The sequence below is a fragment of the Triplophysa dalaica genome, chromosome 17 (genome assembly GCF_015846415.1).
Source record: "Triplophysa dalaica isolate WHDGS20190420 chromosome 17, ASM1584641v1, whole genome shotgun sequence".
Classification (NCBI taxonomy): Eukaryota; Metazoa; Chordata; class Actinopteri; order Cypriniformes; family Nemacheilidae; genus Triplophysa; species Triplophysa dalaica.
The window spans coordinates 2753843-2773685 of record NC_079558.1 but is presented as its reverse complement, the minus strand read 5'-3'; the positions used below and the strand labels follow the sequence as shown (position 1 = coordinate 2773685).

The window sequence follows — 19843 nt, the reverse complement described above, 5'->3', positions numbered from 1 at the left end:
TCATTTTTAAAATGTGATTTTTAATTCTGTACATGTAATAAATGTGATGACAAGGAATTCAGTGTTGATTGCTTTTAAGGTCACAACTCTGCATGTGTTTGAAAACGTTCGCTTTGGAAAACTGTTAGAAATGGTCTGTTTCCCAGAGTCCCACACTCGAGTCTTAGCACAAGGCTTCAATTGCACGAGGATTAATACCCTACAAACCCCGAGCAGGAGATCTCAGCCGCGAGACACCACCTAGCGCAGGATTACAAACCTTCCAAACAGATTTAAACATAACATTAAATCATAAAAGATACATGATCGAGCACATTTGTAGAACAGGTTACTAGCAGGAAAAGAAGAAAAAAATTGAAAAGGGAACCGAATGAATGCCTGAAGAATTCGTCAGTGCTTCTATAATATATGCCCAATTAATGAACCATCCGTGGAGGAATCTCCACCATTCTCCTAACAAGCTCATCTGAAATTCATCTCCCTGTTAGAGCGGCATCTGAAGGTGATCCGTACCCTCTCCGAGATGGGAAAATTCAGGATGTAGAAGTGACACTATAACACTTATCATGGAGGCAGATGGCGACGCTAAGCATTAAAGAAAAGTACAAATAAATTCGGCTCCCGTTTCATTTAGTCGGCAGGCTTGTATACTGCCTTCGCTATTTTCGAGGATAAGCTGATGCATAGACTTTTATTTTGAAAGAGTAAAAGACACCACACTTCAAAATCCCACAGAGTCTATTAGGCAAGGGTATTTGCACACATTTACAAAATGAATAATGGTGACAACAAAAGAAAAAAATTTGACATGATAAACAGAATTATGGATGAGAAAAGGAAAAACTGCATCGGTAAGGCCAAGGTTTAGAGATAATTTATCAAAGACAAGCTGAACGAGAATCGGATAAAGAAATCAAATTGATTCTAAAATGTATATATACTGGAATTTCAATTTATTGTATTGAGAAGGTCTAGATTCATTTCTAACAAGCTTAATTTTTCTGTCCTCCTGTACCTAGAGACCATGAATCAGTGCTAGCGTTTCTTACAGAACACCCAGTACAATCAACATCGACGTTCACAGTCAACCATCATGCGCACATGCGCTCTAAAACCCAGTAGAGGACTAATTGAGGCTTCACAAACTGATCCCAAATCAGATGTGGACTGGAAGGGTGGGCAACGAAACACCACTTCTCCCTTCCGACCACATGCTCACAGATGCACAGTTTCAGACAGAGAGAAGATCTGGCCAAAACTCCCATCACTAAAACCAAAAGAACACCATAATCTGATGGAGCATTATATCCTGTAAGGATATAAGCCTTCCTCCTTATGAGTCACGGTGGGTGGGCGAGATTATATTTGAGGAAGAGGAGATGATGGGCAAAGGTGTCTATTAGGTAAAATAAAAAGATAAAGCGCTTCTCAGAAGAGAGCCAGGGAAGGAGGACGACTAGTGGTCCTAGCTCAGGAGCTGCCGAATCTCCTTGTGCATGTGACACAGGAAGTCCACATAAGAGGCCCCGCCGTTGTTGCTCTTATCTTCCACCAGGAAGTGCTTGAAGATCAGCTCCAGTTTGTCTTCCTGTTTCACCACAATGAGCTGAAAAATATAAATTGACAAATAGGTTTTATCAAATGTCTGATATTGTGAAAGGGTCAACACCAGGATCATTGGTTAACTTCAATATTCTTAATACCACATTCCAGTTTGTAACTTGTATTGTATAAAAGGTGAAGCTTTCAGATCTAACAAACAATTTTGCTTGACTAAACAACAAGCACCATGAAAAGCATAACGTGGAGCTCTGTGACGCATTCACCTTCATGTATCGTGAGCGCTGTGTCCTGATGGTCTCGATAATCTCCCTCAGTCTCTTTGAAAAAGGATTATCCAAAGCCGGCAGAGACGTCTAAACCAGCAAAACACACACAAAAAAAAACCACACACACACCAATATTTAGAAAGTGTTCCCACATTTATAAAATAGAAACATAGCTCATGCCTCTAGTAAAGAAAGAACTCAAGTTTCATGTGCAATGCATAATCTGCAGATTATGTCAGTATGAGCTACAAAACAATTTTATAAGAACTGTACGAGTACACTCTTAGTTAAATAACCAAGTTAAATGCATTATCCCTTCAAATCAGCTCTGAAATGTTGAAAAAGTCAGTTTCCATCCAAGCCTATATAACACAAACTGCTGAACAATAACTCTGAATCCTGCTGTGCATTTAACAAAGATCATACCATGCTGGGGTCTATATGGTTAAATGAAGGCGTTCCGAAGATATTCTGAAGCAGCTCTTGTTGGGCATTCGCCCCGACCCAAAGGAAAAGGTTCATTCCGTTCTCTAACAGGTACACTCCTCCTCTAGATAGTCTCTCCTCTGAGTCTCTCACGGCTACAGGCAGAGTCGTGCTCTCAACATCCAGCTTTTGCTGTAGAAAAACAGATAAAAAACTGTAACCATTACAGTTGAATTCATATATCAATATAAAGTGGGTTGTCGGCATGCTTGTCTCTCACCAGTGGAAGAAGTCGAGGGTAGAAGAACACGTGACTCTCGGCTACATCCATGCTGCTGATCAGCTGTCTCAGATAGGCACGATCGTCAAGAGAGACGTCTGCCCCCGGCTGGAGAACATCACTCTTCAGCATGCAGTTCAGATACACGGGCAGCAGCTTCATGCACTCAGGCAGAATCAACTGTGCACAGGTAGATAAACAGTTTGTATTAAAATATATTTCAACTACACAGAGAATCATTTCATTAGAGCACTGTGTTGTCATAGGTTATGTCTGTGTGATTTCCTGTACTTACCTGTCCCGCTGAAGATGGACTTGCGCAGTGCTTGCGGTAGCAGGCCAAGATCTGTGCACACTGATTCACCAGGCTGTCACGTACATTCTTGGTGGGACTGCTGAGTACACTGCGATATGCTGTAAACACATACAACTCAAATCAAACTTGCCAAAACACTTGGCACAGATACATAAATATATTTATTGCACAATGTCAGATTGATATAACATAAGCAGCCTCACAATCCCAGCACAGGATACCACAAGCGTCCGCTATGAGAGGATGTGTGTGGTTTTACTCACCATATTTGGCAAAGAAGTTGATGATGGTGTCTGTCTCGCAGTTCCTGTACAGATCTGCCAGCTGAGAGCAGCAGTTTACTGCCATGTTATGGATGAGAAGGCGTCGCTGGCCGCTGCAGCTTGTGTACAGAACCGCACACTGACGAGAGAGAATGCACATAAAGTCATAAAACGTTGAAATCGATGATTTCAGTGTAGCTGACGTTTCATACGAGTGTGCGTGACTTAACCCACCTGCATTAGAGCTCCGGTCTCCTCGCTGAGCTTGTCGTCGTGTCTGAACTCCACGGTAACGGTCTTGTCGCAGTCTAGTCCTGCCAGCTCTACATCTGTGGTGTTGCTCATGTAAAAGGAACCGAAGAAGTCTGTCGCTCGGATACCTGGGGCAGAGTCACACTCAGTTTAAACTCAACCATTTTTTATTAGACTGACGTCTCTCATCAGCATTTCGCCATCAATATCAAAGTGTGTATAAGCTTTAAAACATACAAAAAAAACGTTCTTTACAAAAAAAATGTGCTTAATTTCCACGCAAGTAGAATTAAGTGTAAAATATGACAGACATTTCTCCAGGAAGAGCTCATTATTTTGAACGTCTGTTTTGCAAGTCCCTCATCTCACCTGTGCTGGTGCGGACCCTCAATACAGCATCGAAGCCCATCGGTTTCTGGACATCTCTTCTCAAGTCATTGAGGAAACGCTCCTGGTCAGTTGGGGCCTAAATCAAAGTCCATAGGTGTTAATGTATTTTTGTAAACCAAGGCAACTTTGATATGAGTCAAATGACCGATAACCACGACAACAGTGTTTCCCTCACCTGGAAGTAGGTGTATTTGTAGATGGAGCCACCCGTTGAAGTGGGCACTACCCCTAACGTTGCTACATCAACATACTGGTTAGGAAAGAGGAAGAGGTCCACACAGCAACCCTGGGCCACGCATTCCTTTGCCAGAGTGTTGTAAAAACCAACCTGTGGCTGGAAAAGTGACTGAAACAGACAGGAAGACAGCAACTCATCATGATATATCAAACTCTCCTTACAGCCCAAAAACGACCAAAACAAAAAACTCTTGCATTTAAATAACTGCAGACTCTATAATACATACTATCAGTAGAGTAAAAAACCAACAGGTCAAGGTACCTTCTCTTTATCAGTGCCCACTAGTTTCTTATCCTCCCGGTTCTTCAGTTTGCCTGGGGCCTCTGCGATCGGCAGAGATGAGTGGAAAATAAAGAGCTTTCCAGCACAGTCTGCAGCCTGGATGACAAATCACAAGTGTCATTATTACTGTACAACTCCACTTGATAATTAAACCCAAATACAGATGAGACTTCAGCCATGAATAATCCACTACACAGATGTTCTACTGAACTTGTTTACTGTCAGCAAGACAACAATACATCTCAATTACAGACAACTGTTAATCACAATATTCTCAATCCCAGTATATGGTTTGTATAAAAAAACCCACAAACACACACACCTTTAGTGCCTCCAGCCCCGCCTGAATGACAGGCCCAAACACAGTTTCTGTTTCCCGCGTGTCTGCGAACATCTCCGGGATCTGATCCAACAAACTGGAACACGCATGTTCATAATCAATACACTTTGATTCTCATTGTATTGGAGTTTTAAATGGATTTACGTTAAGGCAAAACAAACGAGAAACCAAAACGTACCTCTCAATAACCACCCTTGACTCCTGGACATTGACCAGAAAACCATCTAACAGTGGAACAAACATATCGGACACATCCGATACAACCATCATCTGCGGCTGGGCGAGCGAGGCCTTCACATTATAGAAATGAAGCACTTTATTGTAGGTGACAAACCCGACTCGAATGTTTGACTCCATGTCAGGGTTCTCTCTGAAAGTACAAGTCAACATGGGACAACGTTACAAGACTGGCAAAATTCACAACAGTAGGGTCCAACAAAGAATAAATAGCTATAGCTTTAGGCCAGGTGATGTCAGCAAAAAAAGTATGGTTGCTTTACAGGTAATCAATACAAAAGTGTTCTTCTGATTTTGTTTAGTTGTTCTGTCCTATGTTAAAATTTTCACCTGGGCAAGTAATCCAAGAGTGTCTTCAGCTCCTGGCAAACAATTCCCACCATGCCGCTCTTCACGGCGTTGTAGGACACATCGATCAGGAAGATGAAGGATGGTGGCTGAGGAAACTTATTGTTCTATAAACAGATAGTAAATAATTATATTACACTTCAACATTTCATTACAGAGTGAAAAAACAAATACCTTGCAGTGGTATGACGGGGACATATAATATACTAAAACACTGTACCTTACAGTAGTCCACAGTAGCCAGAAACTCATAACTTCCCATTGAGAGCTCTGGTCGCTCATAGCAGTCCACTCTCTTCCCAGTGTGATCCAGATGCTGGAAGTAATGGGGAGGCACTGGGAGAGGGAAATAAACATGTCCAACTTTAGATAATGTAGATTGGATGGATTCAATATAAACATCTTAACGGTGCACGCCTTTGACTCACCCTCGGTGACGCAGCTGCAGAAGCCGCACTGGAAACGGCGTCCGCCTTCGATAAACTGCATGTACGGACACATGTAAGCTTTACAGCGATTACAGCGGATGGGACCGCTTTCTCCATGATCCACGAGATATGGTGCTGTCTGTGGAACAAGAACTTGCTTAAAATCCCAATATTCAACATTGCCATTACCCATAAGCCCTTTCCTTGTGATATTCAAGAAAGGTAATGTGGTCTTTTACCTCATCTGGGGGAAGAGTGGCCAGGGGTTTAATGACAGCAGCCAGGGGGACCTGTGACTGCTTGGCCATGTCGGCATTACAGGGCACGTTGTAGGCTGTGCAACGTATGTAGCGTGGACTTGAATTCCCTTTGAAGATAAATCACAATACAGTTCAGTTCAATACAAACTATACAAAGTATTGTTTATTGGAACTTGTTAAGATTTCTGTACAAAACAACAAAATGCTTTGACGTGTATCCCGCTCACTAAATTAAACACGTGACATGACGTCATGTAACAACGTAGCATGTTACTGTTTTAAACACTTATCATTGAATAGTGTTTCACCTACTCAGTCTACAGTGTACACTGCAGAGCTTTTAAATAGTAGATTAGCAATCTGATAGGAATAAAGCCTAATAAATACCTTGATCTTTAACCTGGAAGTTGGTGGTGACCAGAGGTGGGGCTTGACCTCTGACGCCTGTAGTAAAAGGTTCACTTCCCTTGTTTGCTTTGTCATCCTCAATAACCTGAATCTGTGGAAACAAAGAGCAGTCTAAAAAAGGAATGACACGCCTTCATTCTTGAACAAACACACACCCTGACATTTCACCCAATATACATCCTCCTACTTCAATAGAACCAGTCCAAGTAAATTTGAATATTAGCACTACATCTCACCATCCTAACCAGTTTAAAGGAATATTTACAACTGAATACAATCAAGATTTAACAAGAGATGCTATGCCATGGTTTATCACAGGAAATAATTCTAAGTCCTTCGATTTGTGGAAAACAACATAATATACATACAACATATATACAATGCATTTACAATGGAAGCCTATTGTGTGAGCGCACAACACCAAAAACAAACCTGAAGTGCGCAACTGTGTTTAAAAAACTAAAAGGAAATTCTCTTGCTTATGTAAATAAGATCTGAGTTTAAATCAGTTTAAAATCAATAAACGTTGAATAAATATCTAATGTAAATGCTATCAATAAGCTTCCCTTTTTTTAACAAAGGTGCATCACTCCATAGATAAAATTTGTTTTAAGACACTGAGGAACCAGGATGCAATTATGTTAATATTACTGCTTACAATGCTAAGAGTTATTCCTTCACATCTAAAACAACAGTCATGCAAAGACATGAAGCATGCAGGAGTGTGTGTAAGTTTTGGGTAGGAACCAAAGCAAAACTTAAAATCTGCCCAAACGATTCCCAGGATTGTCTTATGGAGATGTATATGACAACGAATAATATAAAAGTGTTCATAACAGTAAATCAAACATAACTCGTGAAAAAACGACAAGAAATGTCTAGGTTATGCTTTATCCCAAAATCAAAAGAAATACATTTTGGGATTTATAGTAAAAAGTATTTTGTTTAAGTGATACTTCACCCAAAAATAAAAATTCTCTCATCATTTACTCACCAAAGAGTTGTAAATCTGTATAAATGTCTTTGTTCTGATGAACACAGAGAAGGATATTAGGAAGAATGCTTATAACCAAACAGATCTTGCCCCCCCATTGACTCCCACAGTCAGAAAAAATATTCTATCCTTTTTTGTTCTGTTGAACACAAAAGAAGACATTTTAAAGAATGTAGGACCGCAAAGAGTTCTGGGGCACTTTTAACTACCAATTGTTACTTCCTACTATGGGAATCATAAGGGGGCAAAATATGTCTGGTTATACGAAAGCATTCTTCCAAATATCTTTCTCTGTGTTCATCAGAATAAATAAATGTATACAGATTTGGAACAAGTCGAAGGTGAGTTAATGACAGAATTTTTGTGTGAAGTATCACTTTAAGTGCAATCCTGACGGGCCAAATTTAGATATTCACTTCTATGTTCTATTTGATGTTATGGTAAAACATAACCCCGAAGACATTTCTGTGAGATTCAAAATGTATTAATAAAATAATCTACTGAATGTTTATCTAAACGGAGTCATTCCTCTAAAAGAGAAACAATGAGTAGGTAAATGAACACAGAACAGCATAGAGACACGGCAGAGGCACTTACTGGACTGGGGATTGCGTCTGGGTCTATTCTATGTCTTGTTTTCTGCACAGGCGGTATGTCAGAGGCTTGCTTTACATTTAACAATTTAGTCAGCAAATTATAAAAGAGAAAAAGAGAGGAGCCAAAACAAAAGAAAAGGAGAGAAAGAGCAGACAAGATAAACAGAAGAGTAACAACTGTTACAGTTCCTCTGTTTTTGTCAAACCTAGAATTACTGATCATTAATCACACTTTAGCAGGCAGCATAAGAGACAAAGATGTAGTTATTGCAAAGTGGCGTGTGCAGAATTTCCAAGCCTTGAAAAATCTCTGAATCTTGTAATCGTTACTTATGAAACAGGATCTGTGCTAAGCCGCCAAAGTGCATGCACATCAGACACAGGAGACTCCAGAGCGAAGCTTTTCGTAACACATACACATCACACGACCATAAACATCATTTATTACAGATGGTGTATGCCTGTGTTTATGCAAGTGTGTTAGTACTGAAGATGATGGATAAATACATTAAAAACACACTCAAAAAATCAACACAGTAGATGTATGAGACACTGGTATGGTGAATGTGTGTGTGTGACTGTTAAAAGGTTTGGACCGTTCATACCGGGCCTGGGATTGAATCTGGATCGAGCCTCTTTGGGGCGGATGGTGCTGGAGCAGGAGCAGCAGAAGGTGCGCCATAGTTCTGCTGCCCAGCATATGGCCCTGCATAGCCAGGCTGAGGACCTCTGTGCTGCCCAAAAGCACCTGATAGAGAAATACAAAGTTTGTTTACAAAAAAATTGGCTTTTTTTAAGGCTTACAGAGACGTGATGAGGATTTTTAAGAGGAAGATAATGATTCATTAATGCTAAGTCCGTACTCACCATTTTGCTGAGGAGGATAGCCCTGCATTCCTGGCTGTTGTGGCGGCCCTGACATACTAGCGTTGGGAGGAGCAGGCAGCATGCCAGGTTGTGAAGGGGGTACATGGTTCGCCTGTACCATTGTAGGACCTTGAGAAGTCATATGAGGGGGAGCTTGCATTCCAGAAAGGTGAGGCCTCTGTGGAGGACCCCCTTGTGGTGGAAACCCAGCTGCGGTAGGGGGAGGTCCTGAGTGGTAAGACGAAGGTTGAGAACCTGGCGGCTGGGGTGGACTGACCCCCGGTATCTGAGAAGGTGCAGAGGTAGGTGGTGGACCTCCAGGGAACGCAGAGGGGTGGGAGGTGGGACCCCCTGGGAACGCAGAGGGCTGGGAGGTGGGTCCCCCTGGGAACGCAGAAGGCTGGGAGGTGGGTCCCCCTGGGAACGCAGAGGGCTGGGAGGTGGGTCCCCCTGGGAACGCAGAGGGCTGGGAGGTGGGAAGTGGAGGTCTTTGGAAAGATGTCTGTGCTCCAGGAGGTGGGCCACCGTACGAATGGGTTCTGGGTCCTGGAATGGGACCTGGAGGTGGGGCTGTTGAAAAAGAAGGCTGAGAGACAGGTGGAGATTGAGGGAAGGATTGCTGGGAGACAGGGGGCGGGGCTTGGGGGTGGGTGGGGCCAGCAGAGGAGAAAGCAGGAGCGGCGTTTGGGAACGGCTGCTGTGCAGAAGGTGGCGCTCCGTAGTAGGATTGAGGGGGAGGCTGAGCCACACCTTCAGTAGGAGGAGGATGTGTGGGACCAGCAGATGTGGGTGAAAAAGTGTGAGGAGCTGCAGGTGTGTAGGCAGCAGAGACAGGAGCCTGGGATACAGAGGGAGGAGCTAGAAAAACAAAAACAAATGTCACAACACTACTCTATGTATATGTGATATTTAGGGAATAGTTTGATCCCTAAGTGTCAAAGACAGTTTTACCATAGCCTGGGCCAGCAGGAGAGGGAGCCGTTGGTCCAACCTGCATAATGGACATTTGATTGGTCATCTGTTGCATGCTGTTGGGTGGCGCTCCGTACTGTTGGTTGTATGGGGGCTGAGGACCGGACAGGTTTACTGCTCCTGGAGTGTATGGCTGAGACACTGAAGGCCTAAATGACCAATAAAATCAGCAACAAAGTAAAATAATTACAATTTACAACCTCTTAAAGTTCCAACAACAAATCAAAAGTTAAATATGAAATAATTTGTAAAAGGTAGTAATATAACTTAAATAAGGGAGCTGACCTCTGTGGTGGAGCACCCATCGGAGGTGGGCCGTTCTGAGAGTCTCCAAACTGAGAATAGTCCTGGACAGGTGTCACAGGTGGTGCTCCTGAGGTTGGGGGTCCTCTCATACCTGTAGGAGCACAGGAAGTGGTTTAGATTTATAATATTCATCAATTTAAATACTTATCACTATCATCACAATGATAGCATCGACAATAACACGCTCTATTTGTACCCAGCTACCTGCTGAAATCTTTTTCACAACACAATAGAGGTCTGCATTCCTGCGGGATTCCTGCAGAGCCTGATTAGATTAGATTTTTTGCGGCTTGGAATTAAATTTCTGATTTGTAGACGGTAGCAAACAGTACTCCTGAGCATTGGTGGTGGAACAGGCAGTCTAAGAGCAGCTGTTGTAAATGCATATGTGAAACAGATCAGTTCTGTGTGATGTTGAGAAACCGGTCACATAAATGATTTGAAAATGGAATAGAAGTCATTTGGATCACAATCATTATTCTTTATTCCAACAGGGCAAGTTGTGTCAGTTGCCTTGAAACTCCTACACATGAGCCATCTCTATTTCAAAGCCCAACAATCGGTGTATTAAACGATTTCAAATAGAATACATTCTAAAAAAAAAAAATCTCACATATGAGAACAGCAAATAAGGCACATGTTTCTATAAGTATAGCTGCTATACAACAACCTTTATGATCCCAGGTTGTACATTAACATTTTTTGCAAGTAGCACCGGTGCTACAGAGCTAATGTTAAAGCACAGGCCAAATAGTTGTAGCAGAAGTATAAAAAGAGCATGTTCATTACATAATAGGTAGGTATATGACATTAATGTTACTTACATACAGAGGGATAAATTAGGGCCATATCATTTTTTTTCCCGAATTCGTCATTCGTTTCTTTCTTTTTTATTGTTATATTAAGAGTTCTGTGAGCCATTAAAATTTTGTGAAAACGTTAAAAAAATGGTGGCGTAGGCTGGCAACTTTTTTTTCAAAGGCAGGCGGGGAAAGAGTTACAGTATGCAGCTCATTCACTCGTACACACGCAGAACAAGTAGAGGACATATTTGAATAGAAGAATTCCGCTTACAGGATAACTTTGACATTTTCCCACATTGCGCCGCGCAGGGCTCTAGATAAATGGACTCAATGCAGTTATTTGGCTTGTAGACAGTATTTCTTTTATCCTTTCTGATTTTAGGTCTACAGTTTTACCACTATTTTCTAAACAAGTATTTTTTTTATATTATTTTTAGAAATTTTACTAGCACATTTATTTCAAGTTACTAAAGTAAGTAAATTACTCCGTGGCCGAATTATGAAAAACAATGTTATAACTTGTTCCCAAATAAAGGACTTTTATTTTGACGGGTTGCCGCAAACGGGTGTTTGACGAAGAAGGTGTCAGCATATTTTTGTGTAACCTGCTGTTTGGAGGCACTCTACAGTCAATAACAAAGCACAAGGAAGGAGGAATAGACAGGCCGCTAGGCAGAATTGAATGAGTTACCTAGATCAAGAGGAGAGGAGGAGGACAGGTCAGAGACTAAGTTTGCTGCGACAGTCTTAGAAGGAAAGCTTGCATAAGGAGAATATCCTGCAATACAAGAGAGAAAAAGCTGTAAAATACCACAAGAAAATGAAATGTAAGGAAATGATGGATAAACAGAGGAGGTTGGGATGGAGGAATCTGACTGTTGCTTTCTTCTTCAAATTTTTTTTTCAAAACCAGTAGGACCTGAACAAATACAGCTAACATTAATATCTTATGATTTGAGTAATCAGTTCATTTTCAAGTCAAGTCAACTTTATTTATCAGCGCTTTTTACAATTCTCATTGATACAAAGCAGCTGTACATGAAACATATTGACTATAATCAACACATTTAAAGTTATATAGGTAAAAACAAAAAAGGTGAAAACTAGAGATCCACCGATTGCAATTTTCTTTGCCGAGTGAAACCTGCCGATTCTGTTTTTTTTTAAGTATCATTACATAAATTATCGAACATTACAATTTCCCTAAATACAGTTCTACAGCCAGCATTAAATTACAGAATCTTCAATTGCCCAAATAACTCTTAAATTGAAGAACTCTGTTATAGAAAATAATTATAAATAATAAAATATAAAATATAATTAAACTTACTTCATCAACCTTTTTCATTTTTGTACTCTCACAAAAGTCTAAGATAACAATAAAATAATTCAACTTTACTCTTGTCCGTTTCTGTTTATGAAACTATCATCCTTTATTTATTTATTTCTGAAATGTAAAATAACTTTTCTTTATCTTGGGGCTGTAGTACTAAAAGAAGTGAGTTGATTTTAGCTGCCACTTCAATAGAAATGTAAAAATCTTATGAGTAAATTCTACTCTAAATATTTATATGTATTTTTTGTGTTAATTAAGAACTCTATATATAATATATATATTTTACAAATATTGGTTGATTTATTCATTTTTTATATGAGTGGTTGTTAAATGTCATTTTACCTCAGTGAATTTACCATAGTTTTAACGTAAGACAATTAATCGGGTGAATAGAATTTACATTTGTTTTACACATAGTGAACGACTTCGAGTGTCAGAGTTTAGCGCAGTTTTGTCGGAGATTCGCACAGTTCGGTGGAACCACGCAGTCACGAGCGTAAATGAGCCTTGAAAGACAGCAGTCTTGAACGGACGTATACTTGGGTATTTGACATTATTGCCCGCTGGCAACATACGATCGGCTTCGAATCGGCAAGACATGAGACTGACCAGCCGGTCACCGGTCACGGCCGATCATGCAAAAACCTGTCGATTCCGGTTTCTGACCGGTCAATCGGTGCACCTCTTGTGAAACAGACACACGCATGCACACACGCGGCACCGCACGCACATCAATTCAAACAACCCACACACAATATCCAACACGCACACAATATGCACACGCTCTAACACGCAAAATTCGAATTCTAAATTTTTTCATTGCCAATTAAGTATTAAATTCTATGAACAACAAATTATGACTATTCATAGAGAACCATTTCTGCGTTCCTGCTTACCTTGTGGTTGACCTTGTTGGTGAGCTGCGCCTGGACCATTATAAGGAGCGTACTGGGCGGGAATGCCCGCGGGCACGTGTCCACCCCCATAGCCAGGCTGGGGATAGCCCTGATATCCAGGCTGAGGCTGCCCATAAGGAGAGGCCATGTGAGGTTGCTGGTTAACATTCATTCTCAGTTCATCCCTAATTCTGCAGAAAATAAGAAAAAAGGAGCAAGTGAGTGAATAAATCTATATTTATGAAGTACTTTAAGAAGTGCTTAAGGGGTCTTGCTAGAGCTTTCAGGGTATAAATACATTTGCTGCTGGACTACTAGCACAGCAAAACTCCAAGCTTAGCTTAGACCAGTGCAGCAAATGTTGGCATAGAATTGAAATTTGCACAGAAAAAACGGCTGCCTCTAAAACTGGCCTGCACAAGCAGGAAAAAGTACTCAAAGAAAACAATAAAGGTAGTTGACATGAAAAAACACATGAAGTGAGAAAAAAATATCATTACAAGAAAAAAAGTAAGAGACCCTAAAATGTTTGTACCGTAATGTAAATCGATTTAAGTGTGATAAGAATAAACATAATTCATCAATGTTTGCAATTTCTCAGCCAGCCCTGATGTCATCATAGAGTAAAAGTCAATATTGATTCACTCAGCAGCACTACAGAATTACTGCATATTAATACTACCCAATTATATACAAATCTTAATATAGTAATATCTAACATGTTTATAGTAACAAAACAACAACCAACATAGTTTTCACAACTTATTTATACCTTTGTGACAAACAATAGTAAAAAAATAAACAAGACAGCAGGCGTGACATGATTTGATCCATTCTGGATGGAACAGGTCTGGTCATGAGAAGTGGGCATTTCGTACCAGAATTTCATGCCAGACCTGAATGATAGTTTGAGCTGCACTGCAAATGACTACCCAACCTAAAAAACAGCCAGCACCACCCATTTTTTTGTCCAGACCTTAGGTCAAGTTCTTATGACCCAGTCTCATTATTTGCTATTACAGTAACATACAGTTTTTAATTACTGTACTGCCAAGTTAACAAAAAAGTGGTGCAATGCTAATTACAGTGGATTAAGATAATGTCTAGACAACATCAAATGAAAATGAAAGTAATTTCAGAGGGAAAGCAGGAGGATATTACAATTAAACTTTGCTGAAAGGCTAATACCAACTTTTTAAAACCTGAAATATGTACTTATCTAAAGCATCAACTATATATATATTGAACAAACTCTATATAATAACTTTTCTAGAACAAACACTACAGACAGAACAGCTGTCCACACCCACAAAAAGCATCTAGGACAGTAGCTCACGAGTCCATGATCAAATAGTTCACCCGAACAACTACTGAAATGGATTACACATGGTATTTAATAGTCCCACCCATCTCTCAATTTCACAAACATCAATGAAACACAAGCAGAGGAGACTCATATTACACAATTACAGCAAGCATTCTTGCTTCTTAATAGCAAGATGTTATGGACCACAGAACAAACATAGAAAGTAGATTTTAAACTTATTACCAAACTTCCAGAGCCTCATTTAGACTTCAAAGCGTGGTCTGCTGCAAAACATACAACTCCTCGGGTTTCTAGTAGAATGTAACAGCTGAGAAACTTTAGCACAACAAAGCCTTGAATAATGCTGAATAATTGAAGGATAGGGACACCGTAATAGTATACAGTATCCCATGTGTGAGGACTTCAGATATAAACATGCTAATTTTCCACCTGTCTGAAATAAATGAGACCTGTTGCATGACCTAGACCTGCCTCAGAGAAATTCCTTTGCATTGCGCACACAACAAAAATGACAACAGCAACAGCAACAGAAACCACCAGTCTCAACCTAATACTTGCATAGACAGCAATGCTTAAGAAGATGAGTAAAGGGACTCAGAGGCCCTTAAGCACTTAAAACGATTTCAAATACACTAAACCAATAAAAGACGTATAAGAAATGTCAAACAGAACATTCAAAAACACAACACACTTGCCAGGCAGATACATTACAAGACCAACACATGTACCAATGAAAACTAAATAACATGCTTCCAAGAAATACGTTCACGTTGAATTAAAATGTAATTTGCGTTTGTTCCTTGTATCGCTAACTTATTGAGCATATGAGGACATTAAATCCCCTCGCTAAGCTAATTTGGGATGTTTTACGTAGTTGGTGTTAAAACACCTCCGTAAAATGTCCCATTATGGGTGACAACATTTATTTCACACCACTAAACTCTTATTTCATATCAGTTTAAGCGAAAAACGTCAATTCATGGAATAAAAGTAATTCAAACTCGTAAATGACTCGACGTTGCGGCTCGCGCTAGCTGTGCTAAGCTAAGCTACGAGCCACTAAAAAATAAACAAACAAAAGCTGAACAAATATCGAGCGCCGTCTGACAACTGACCTCAATAAAAGCTCGTGTGGTTAACGAACGAGTCGTCAAGACGCCGTTCCGGTTGTTAACGCCGGTAAAGTCGACGGGTCTGCAGTTCTTTCACGGAAAGACAGCAGCTCGAGACGGACGTTTAATCCGTTCCTCACGCACACCGGAAGAACTGTCACTGAGTGCCACGTCCACATCCGTTATTGACGATGACTCTGATCATAAATAACTGTACTTTAAAATAAATAAATAAATGCAGAGTTTATTTCTATTTCAATAACTTCGTTTAAAAAAAGGCAGAAAATATTTTTTATTGTGCATTTCAATTTATATCAATCAAACTGCAGTTGGTTTGTTTGGCCATAATTGACGTTACATGTACGCATTTGGCAGAAGCTTTCATTATCCTATACATGTATACATAGGTATGTGCAATCCCCTGGGATCGAACCCACAACCTTACGTTGTTAACGTAATGCTCTCTTACCACTGAGTTACAGGAAAGCTAATAACAAATAACTAAACACATATTTTTTCAAGAAGATTTTTGAATTTTTTAAACGGAGTACAGTTATCTCCTTTTGGAAACAAACTCTTCATATACTTATTACACATGAAGACCTATTAAAAGCAAGACTTTTACAGAACTGTCAGCAATAGTTGTCCGTAAGCACGAGCTAGGTGTGTTCCATAATTGATCCATTTAATTTAGTGCTGACAGGATTTCTAAATGTATGATTATAATTGTAAAATTTCAACTATTAAATGTATTGTTGAACCAGTACAAATTTGCATGTACATCTATGTTAATTAAATACTTTTTTATTAATTAGTATGTTAGTTTTATTTAAAAAAAGCGAGAAGAGATTTCTATGAAACGTGCTTTTATTTTGAAAAACATTGTTTCCGGTCGGACTCGGCAGGCTGGCTTAGTTCTCGCCGGGTCTGTGATGGATTGAAAGGAACGAGGCCTGAGGAATTACAATTTGTGTTTTACATTTTAAAAACACCATCCCTGTCTGGATAGATAGTGGTGGGGATGCGGCATCGAAATGGGAAATCTTTTCGGGAAAAAGAAAGTAACTCGGGTAACCGAGCACGACAGAGCTGTTCTGGTAAGTTATACAGTGGCTAACTAGCTAACGTAAAGTTAATCATTTAGATTAAGAAGTTGACAGTTTATATTCTATTTATAAACCCTTATAAACACAAATCTTTAGTATATTATACCCAGGTTGTGCGTAAATGTTATGTCTGTTGGCTTGGTTTGTGGTGGGTCCCCCAGCTAATTTAATACGTGGAAGGTGTACTCCGATTTCTTGATGTTTACAAAACATTACACAAGTTAAAAATAGGTTGCTAAAGGATGTAGTCTGTTCGAACTATTAGTATAGAATCGTAGCTTTTTTTGTTGTTTTAGAAAGGAATGCAGCCTGTAGCACCCAAAGTTGACTCAACAGCTTGACTGCAATTGAGACACTGAGATTTTTAAGCCTCTTTTATTGTGGATCCTATCCGCCCAGCTCAGGGATCAGCTCGGCCATTGGCAGCATTTCTGTACATATTCTTTAATTTCTTTACTTTATTATTATTTGTGAATGAACAGCAACTGAAGCAACAGAGAGATAAACTGAGACAGTATCAAAAGAAGATCACTCTACATATGGAAAAAGAGAGACAGCTGGCCAAACAGTTGGTAAAAGATGGAAAGAAAGAGTAAGTGTGTATGACTGATCATGTCTTATTCTGCTCTATTTTTCTTTTGCATGCACTCCTTCATAACACGATCTTTCATGTTCATTTAGGAAAGCACTCCTGCTCCTGAAAAAGAAACGCTACCAGGACCAGTTGCTGGACAAGACAGAAAATCAAATAAGCAACTTGGAGCGGATGGTAAATACACACATTTTACTACGGGCATATCAAATAGAAACATCTGATATAACAAAGTTTTAAACTATTTTATTACGGTTTAAGAACATAATTATAAAAAAAGGCACTGTAAGACTCTTTGGTTAAAAGTGTTTGCATAATGTAGAAATGTAAAATTTTTGGGAAGATAACGTAAATATTTGTTTTCATTTTCAAATCAACTTTGTGTTATGCCTAAGGGCATGGTGTTTTTATCGGCCATTCTTTATGCAAATCACATCCAGATTCACTTTTGTTTTACAGGTCCAAGATATTGAATTTGCACAAATAGAGATGAAAGTCATTGAAGGACTGAAAGTTGGCAACGATTGCCTGAAGAAAATGCATGAGGTAACAATATGAAGGAAAACACTACTAGTTGCCATTACCAGTAAACATTATTTATGTTGTGAATTGCTAAACACTACAGTAGGATATAGAAATAAGATATAACATCTCTGTCTGTGTATTTCTTCTCTTTTCTAACCAGGTGCTGTCTATAGAAGAGGTAGAGAGGATAATGGATGAAACACATGATTCCATTGAGTATCAGAAGGTAATTTATACACACAGGACACTTTTCATTCGGACATAAGAATCTCTGATTTGTGAGATATATATATATATATATATATATATATATAAATGTTTGAGTGTTTGTTCTCATTACTTTTTGCCTCTGTTTACAGCAAATTGATGAGATTCTGTCAGGATCTCTGACCCAGGAGGATGAAGACGCTGTGCTCGCAGAGCTGGAGGCCATTACTCAGGTGTGTGTGACATGGGAGGTTTGAGTGATATTAACACAGCATTACAGCCGTTGTAAATTATGTTGTGTCTGCCACTGTGTCAGAACAGGGCTGTTTTCATCTTTCTTGTTTTTTATGTGTGTTCTCAGGGAGAAGCTGACCTTGAACTTCCTGAGGTACCTGGAGAAGAACTGCCAGATGTTCCAGAGCAAGAACCAGGTGTGTGTTCTCTTGATCTGTATGACACATGCATATATGTTACTTGTTACTGCTATACTATTTGACAATTTATAATGTATATCAGCATGTAGTCTATACTCTGCGGAGGTAATTAATTTATGGAATACAAGAAGAGCAAATTTCAAACAAATTTAAATGCAATCGTTTTTGCATCTTTCCTGTTTCAGTGCGGGAGAAGGAACGGGTGAAGAAGGCAGAGCGAGAGATGCAGGCAGTGTAAATGCAGATCCTCCTGCCATCTGTCACATCTGCCGTGTCTTTTCTATAGCCGTTTCACTGGAGACCTCAAGGGCTCATCCCAAACCAAGACACTGGGGCGATCCGAAGACCTAAGTTGTTAAAGCCTACAAACATGGCATTTTTTTTAAATTGTACATACAAAACATACTGTATGCTGTTTAGTTTATGAAGATGATTATTAATAGTGCCTGGTCTTTCTAATCACCCTACAGTTTTGTCTTTCTTTCAATTAAATCGCGAAGGCTTGTTGTGGTTAGCCTGTCACTTTTTTAATGCATGCATTGCTTTTACAATGACCAGTGACATTATGCCCAAGCTTTAGTGTCTCGTACCTAGATTCAGGTTTAAATGTTGACGTTCATAAAACAAAGCCTGTCAAGAATAAGCCAATATAAATACAGTTTCAGAATAAAAACAAATGCTTGACTTATTGTTGAGAAGACATGTCTTCAAGAGTAAATACAGATCTAACACATGTAGTGTAGTCAAACCGGGCATCACAAATCTGCAAACCTGTGTGTAATACAAATTGGAAATAATGTTAATACATTGAAACCCTGTAAAGACTCCTTTGTGCGCAATGCTCTTCGTTTGTCTATTCCTCAAAAAAATCATCCAGTGCAGTTTCAAATGATAACAGTATGATTCATAGAGACTTAGTTTTTTCTGAACTATGTATGTACAAAGGATTTGATGTTTGCGAGCAAAGCTAATGACATCTGCTTTGTAAACAGTGTTTTTCTGTCCAGTTTTGACTCACAGAATTGGTTATTCTTCAAGCTTATCTTTTATTACACTTATCACTGTACTGCGTTTTTATTCTTTAGTAAGACAATTGGCTTATGATCGGGTGTCCTCTTTTCATGTTGTTTATCTGCACCAATAAATTTTATTTTTATCATTTTTAATCCTTTAATCCATTTTTAAGTTGTTGAATGGGTGAGCAAGTATACCAAGTGGCCACAAGAGAGCAGTGTAGTCCAAGGTGCCACTGGAACCAGTTGTGGATTGGGAGTCATCATGTGGTCTGATTTTACTGAAGGTAGTTGTAATACATTTTCCCAAATGGAAACTATATGTTGTTTAAGCCTTCTAATTGATTTAGAAAGCTTTGATGGGGTCTCAGATTTTAACTTGAGAAAAAGAGAACAGTTACCTCAAATATGTTTCTGATAGAGTTTCATAAAGATCTCAATAATGCAGAGGATTTAAGTT

The 19843-nt window shown here is 39.4% G+C and overlaps 2 protein-coding genes across 3 annotated transcripts; one reads left to right on the top strand and one right to left on the bottom strand.

Annotated features, from left to right (window-relative positions):
- sec24c (SEC24 homolog C, COPII coat complex component) lies at positions 1–15649 on the bottom strand. 2 transcript variants are annotated; one of them, XM_056771283.1, is made up of 24 exons: positions 15510–15649; positions 13068–13258; positions 11527–11613; positions 10012–10123; positions 9706–9875; positions 8755–9612; positions 8493–8635; positions 6277–6388; positions 5869–5996; positions 5630–5768; positions 5422–5537; positions 5184–5308; positions 4795–4986; positions 4599–4692; positions 4256–4372; positions 3932–4102; positions 3736–3832; positions 3349–3494; positions 3115–3253; positions 2831–2949; positions 2536–2715; positions 2256–2447; positions 1827–1916; positions 1–1606 (listed from the first exon to the last, which is right to left on the bottom strand). In XM_056771283.1, the coding sequence occupies exons 2-24, from the start codon at positions 13237–13239 to the stop codon at positions 1466–1468; spliced, it is 3840 nt and encodes a 1279-aa protein (XP_056627261.1). In that variant the 5' UTR covers positions 13240–13258; positions 15510–15649; the 3' UTR covers positions 1–1465. The 2 variants fall into 2 exon arrangements, with proteins under 2 accessions (XP_056627261.1, XP_056627262.1); XM_056771284.1 differs by lacking the exon at positions 11527–11613.
- Positions 15650–16403: 754 nt separating this feature from the next.
- On the top strand, positions 16404–19536 carry chmp6b (charged multivesicular body protein 6b). Its single transcript, XM_056771327.1, has 8 exons — positions 16404–16603; positions 17095–17204; positions 17294–17381; positions 17664–17750; positions 17890–17955; positions 18089–18169; positions 18298–18367; positions 18556–19536. Exons 1-8 carry the CDS (start codon positions 16541–16543, stop codon positions 18606–18608), a joined length of 618 nt encoding a protein of 205 aa, XP_056627305.1. The 5' UTR covers positions 16404–16540; the 3' UTR covers positions 18609–19536.
- The last annotated feature ends 307 nt before the right edge of the window (positions 19537–19843 follow it).

Excerpts from the sequence above, each read along its gene's own strand:
- sec24c (XM_056771283.1), bottom strand. The coding sequence starts at position 13,239 with ATGAATGTTAACCAGCAACCTCACATGGCCTCTCCTTATGGGCAGCCT. Across the intron at positions 5,538-5,629 it reads CTGCAGCTGCGTCACCGAGG|TGCCTCCCCATTACTTCCAG; the intron begins GTGAGTCAAAGG and ends TCCCTCTCCCAG. Across the intron at positions 4,693-4,794 it reads TCAAGGGTGGTTATTGAGAG|TTTGTTGGATCAGATCCCGG; the intron begins GTACGTTTTGGT and ends TGCGTGTTCCAG.
- chmp6b (XM_056771327.1), top strand. The coding sequence starts at position 16,541 with ATGGGAAATCTTTTCGGGAAAAAGAAAGTAACTCGGGTAACCGAGCAC. Across the intron at positions 17,751-17,889 it reads GCCTGAAGAAAATGCATGAG|GTGCTGTCTATAGAAGAGGT; the intron begins GTAACAATATGA and ends TTTTCTAACCAG. Across the intron at positions 17,956-18,088 it reads ATTCCATTGAGTATCAGAAG|CAAATTGATGAGATTCTGTC; the intron begins GTAATTTATACA and ends CTCTGTTTACAG.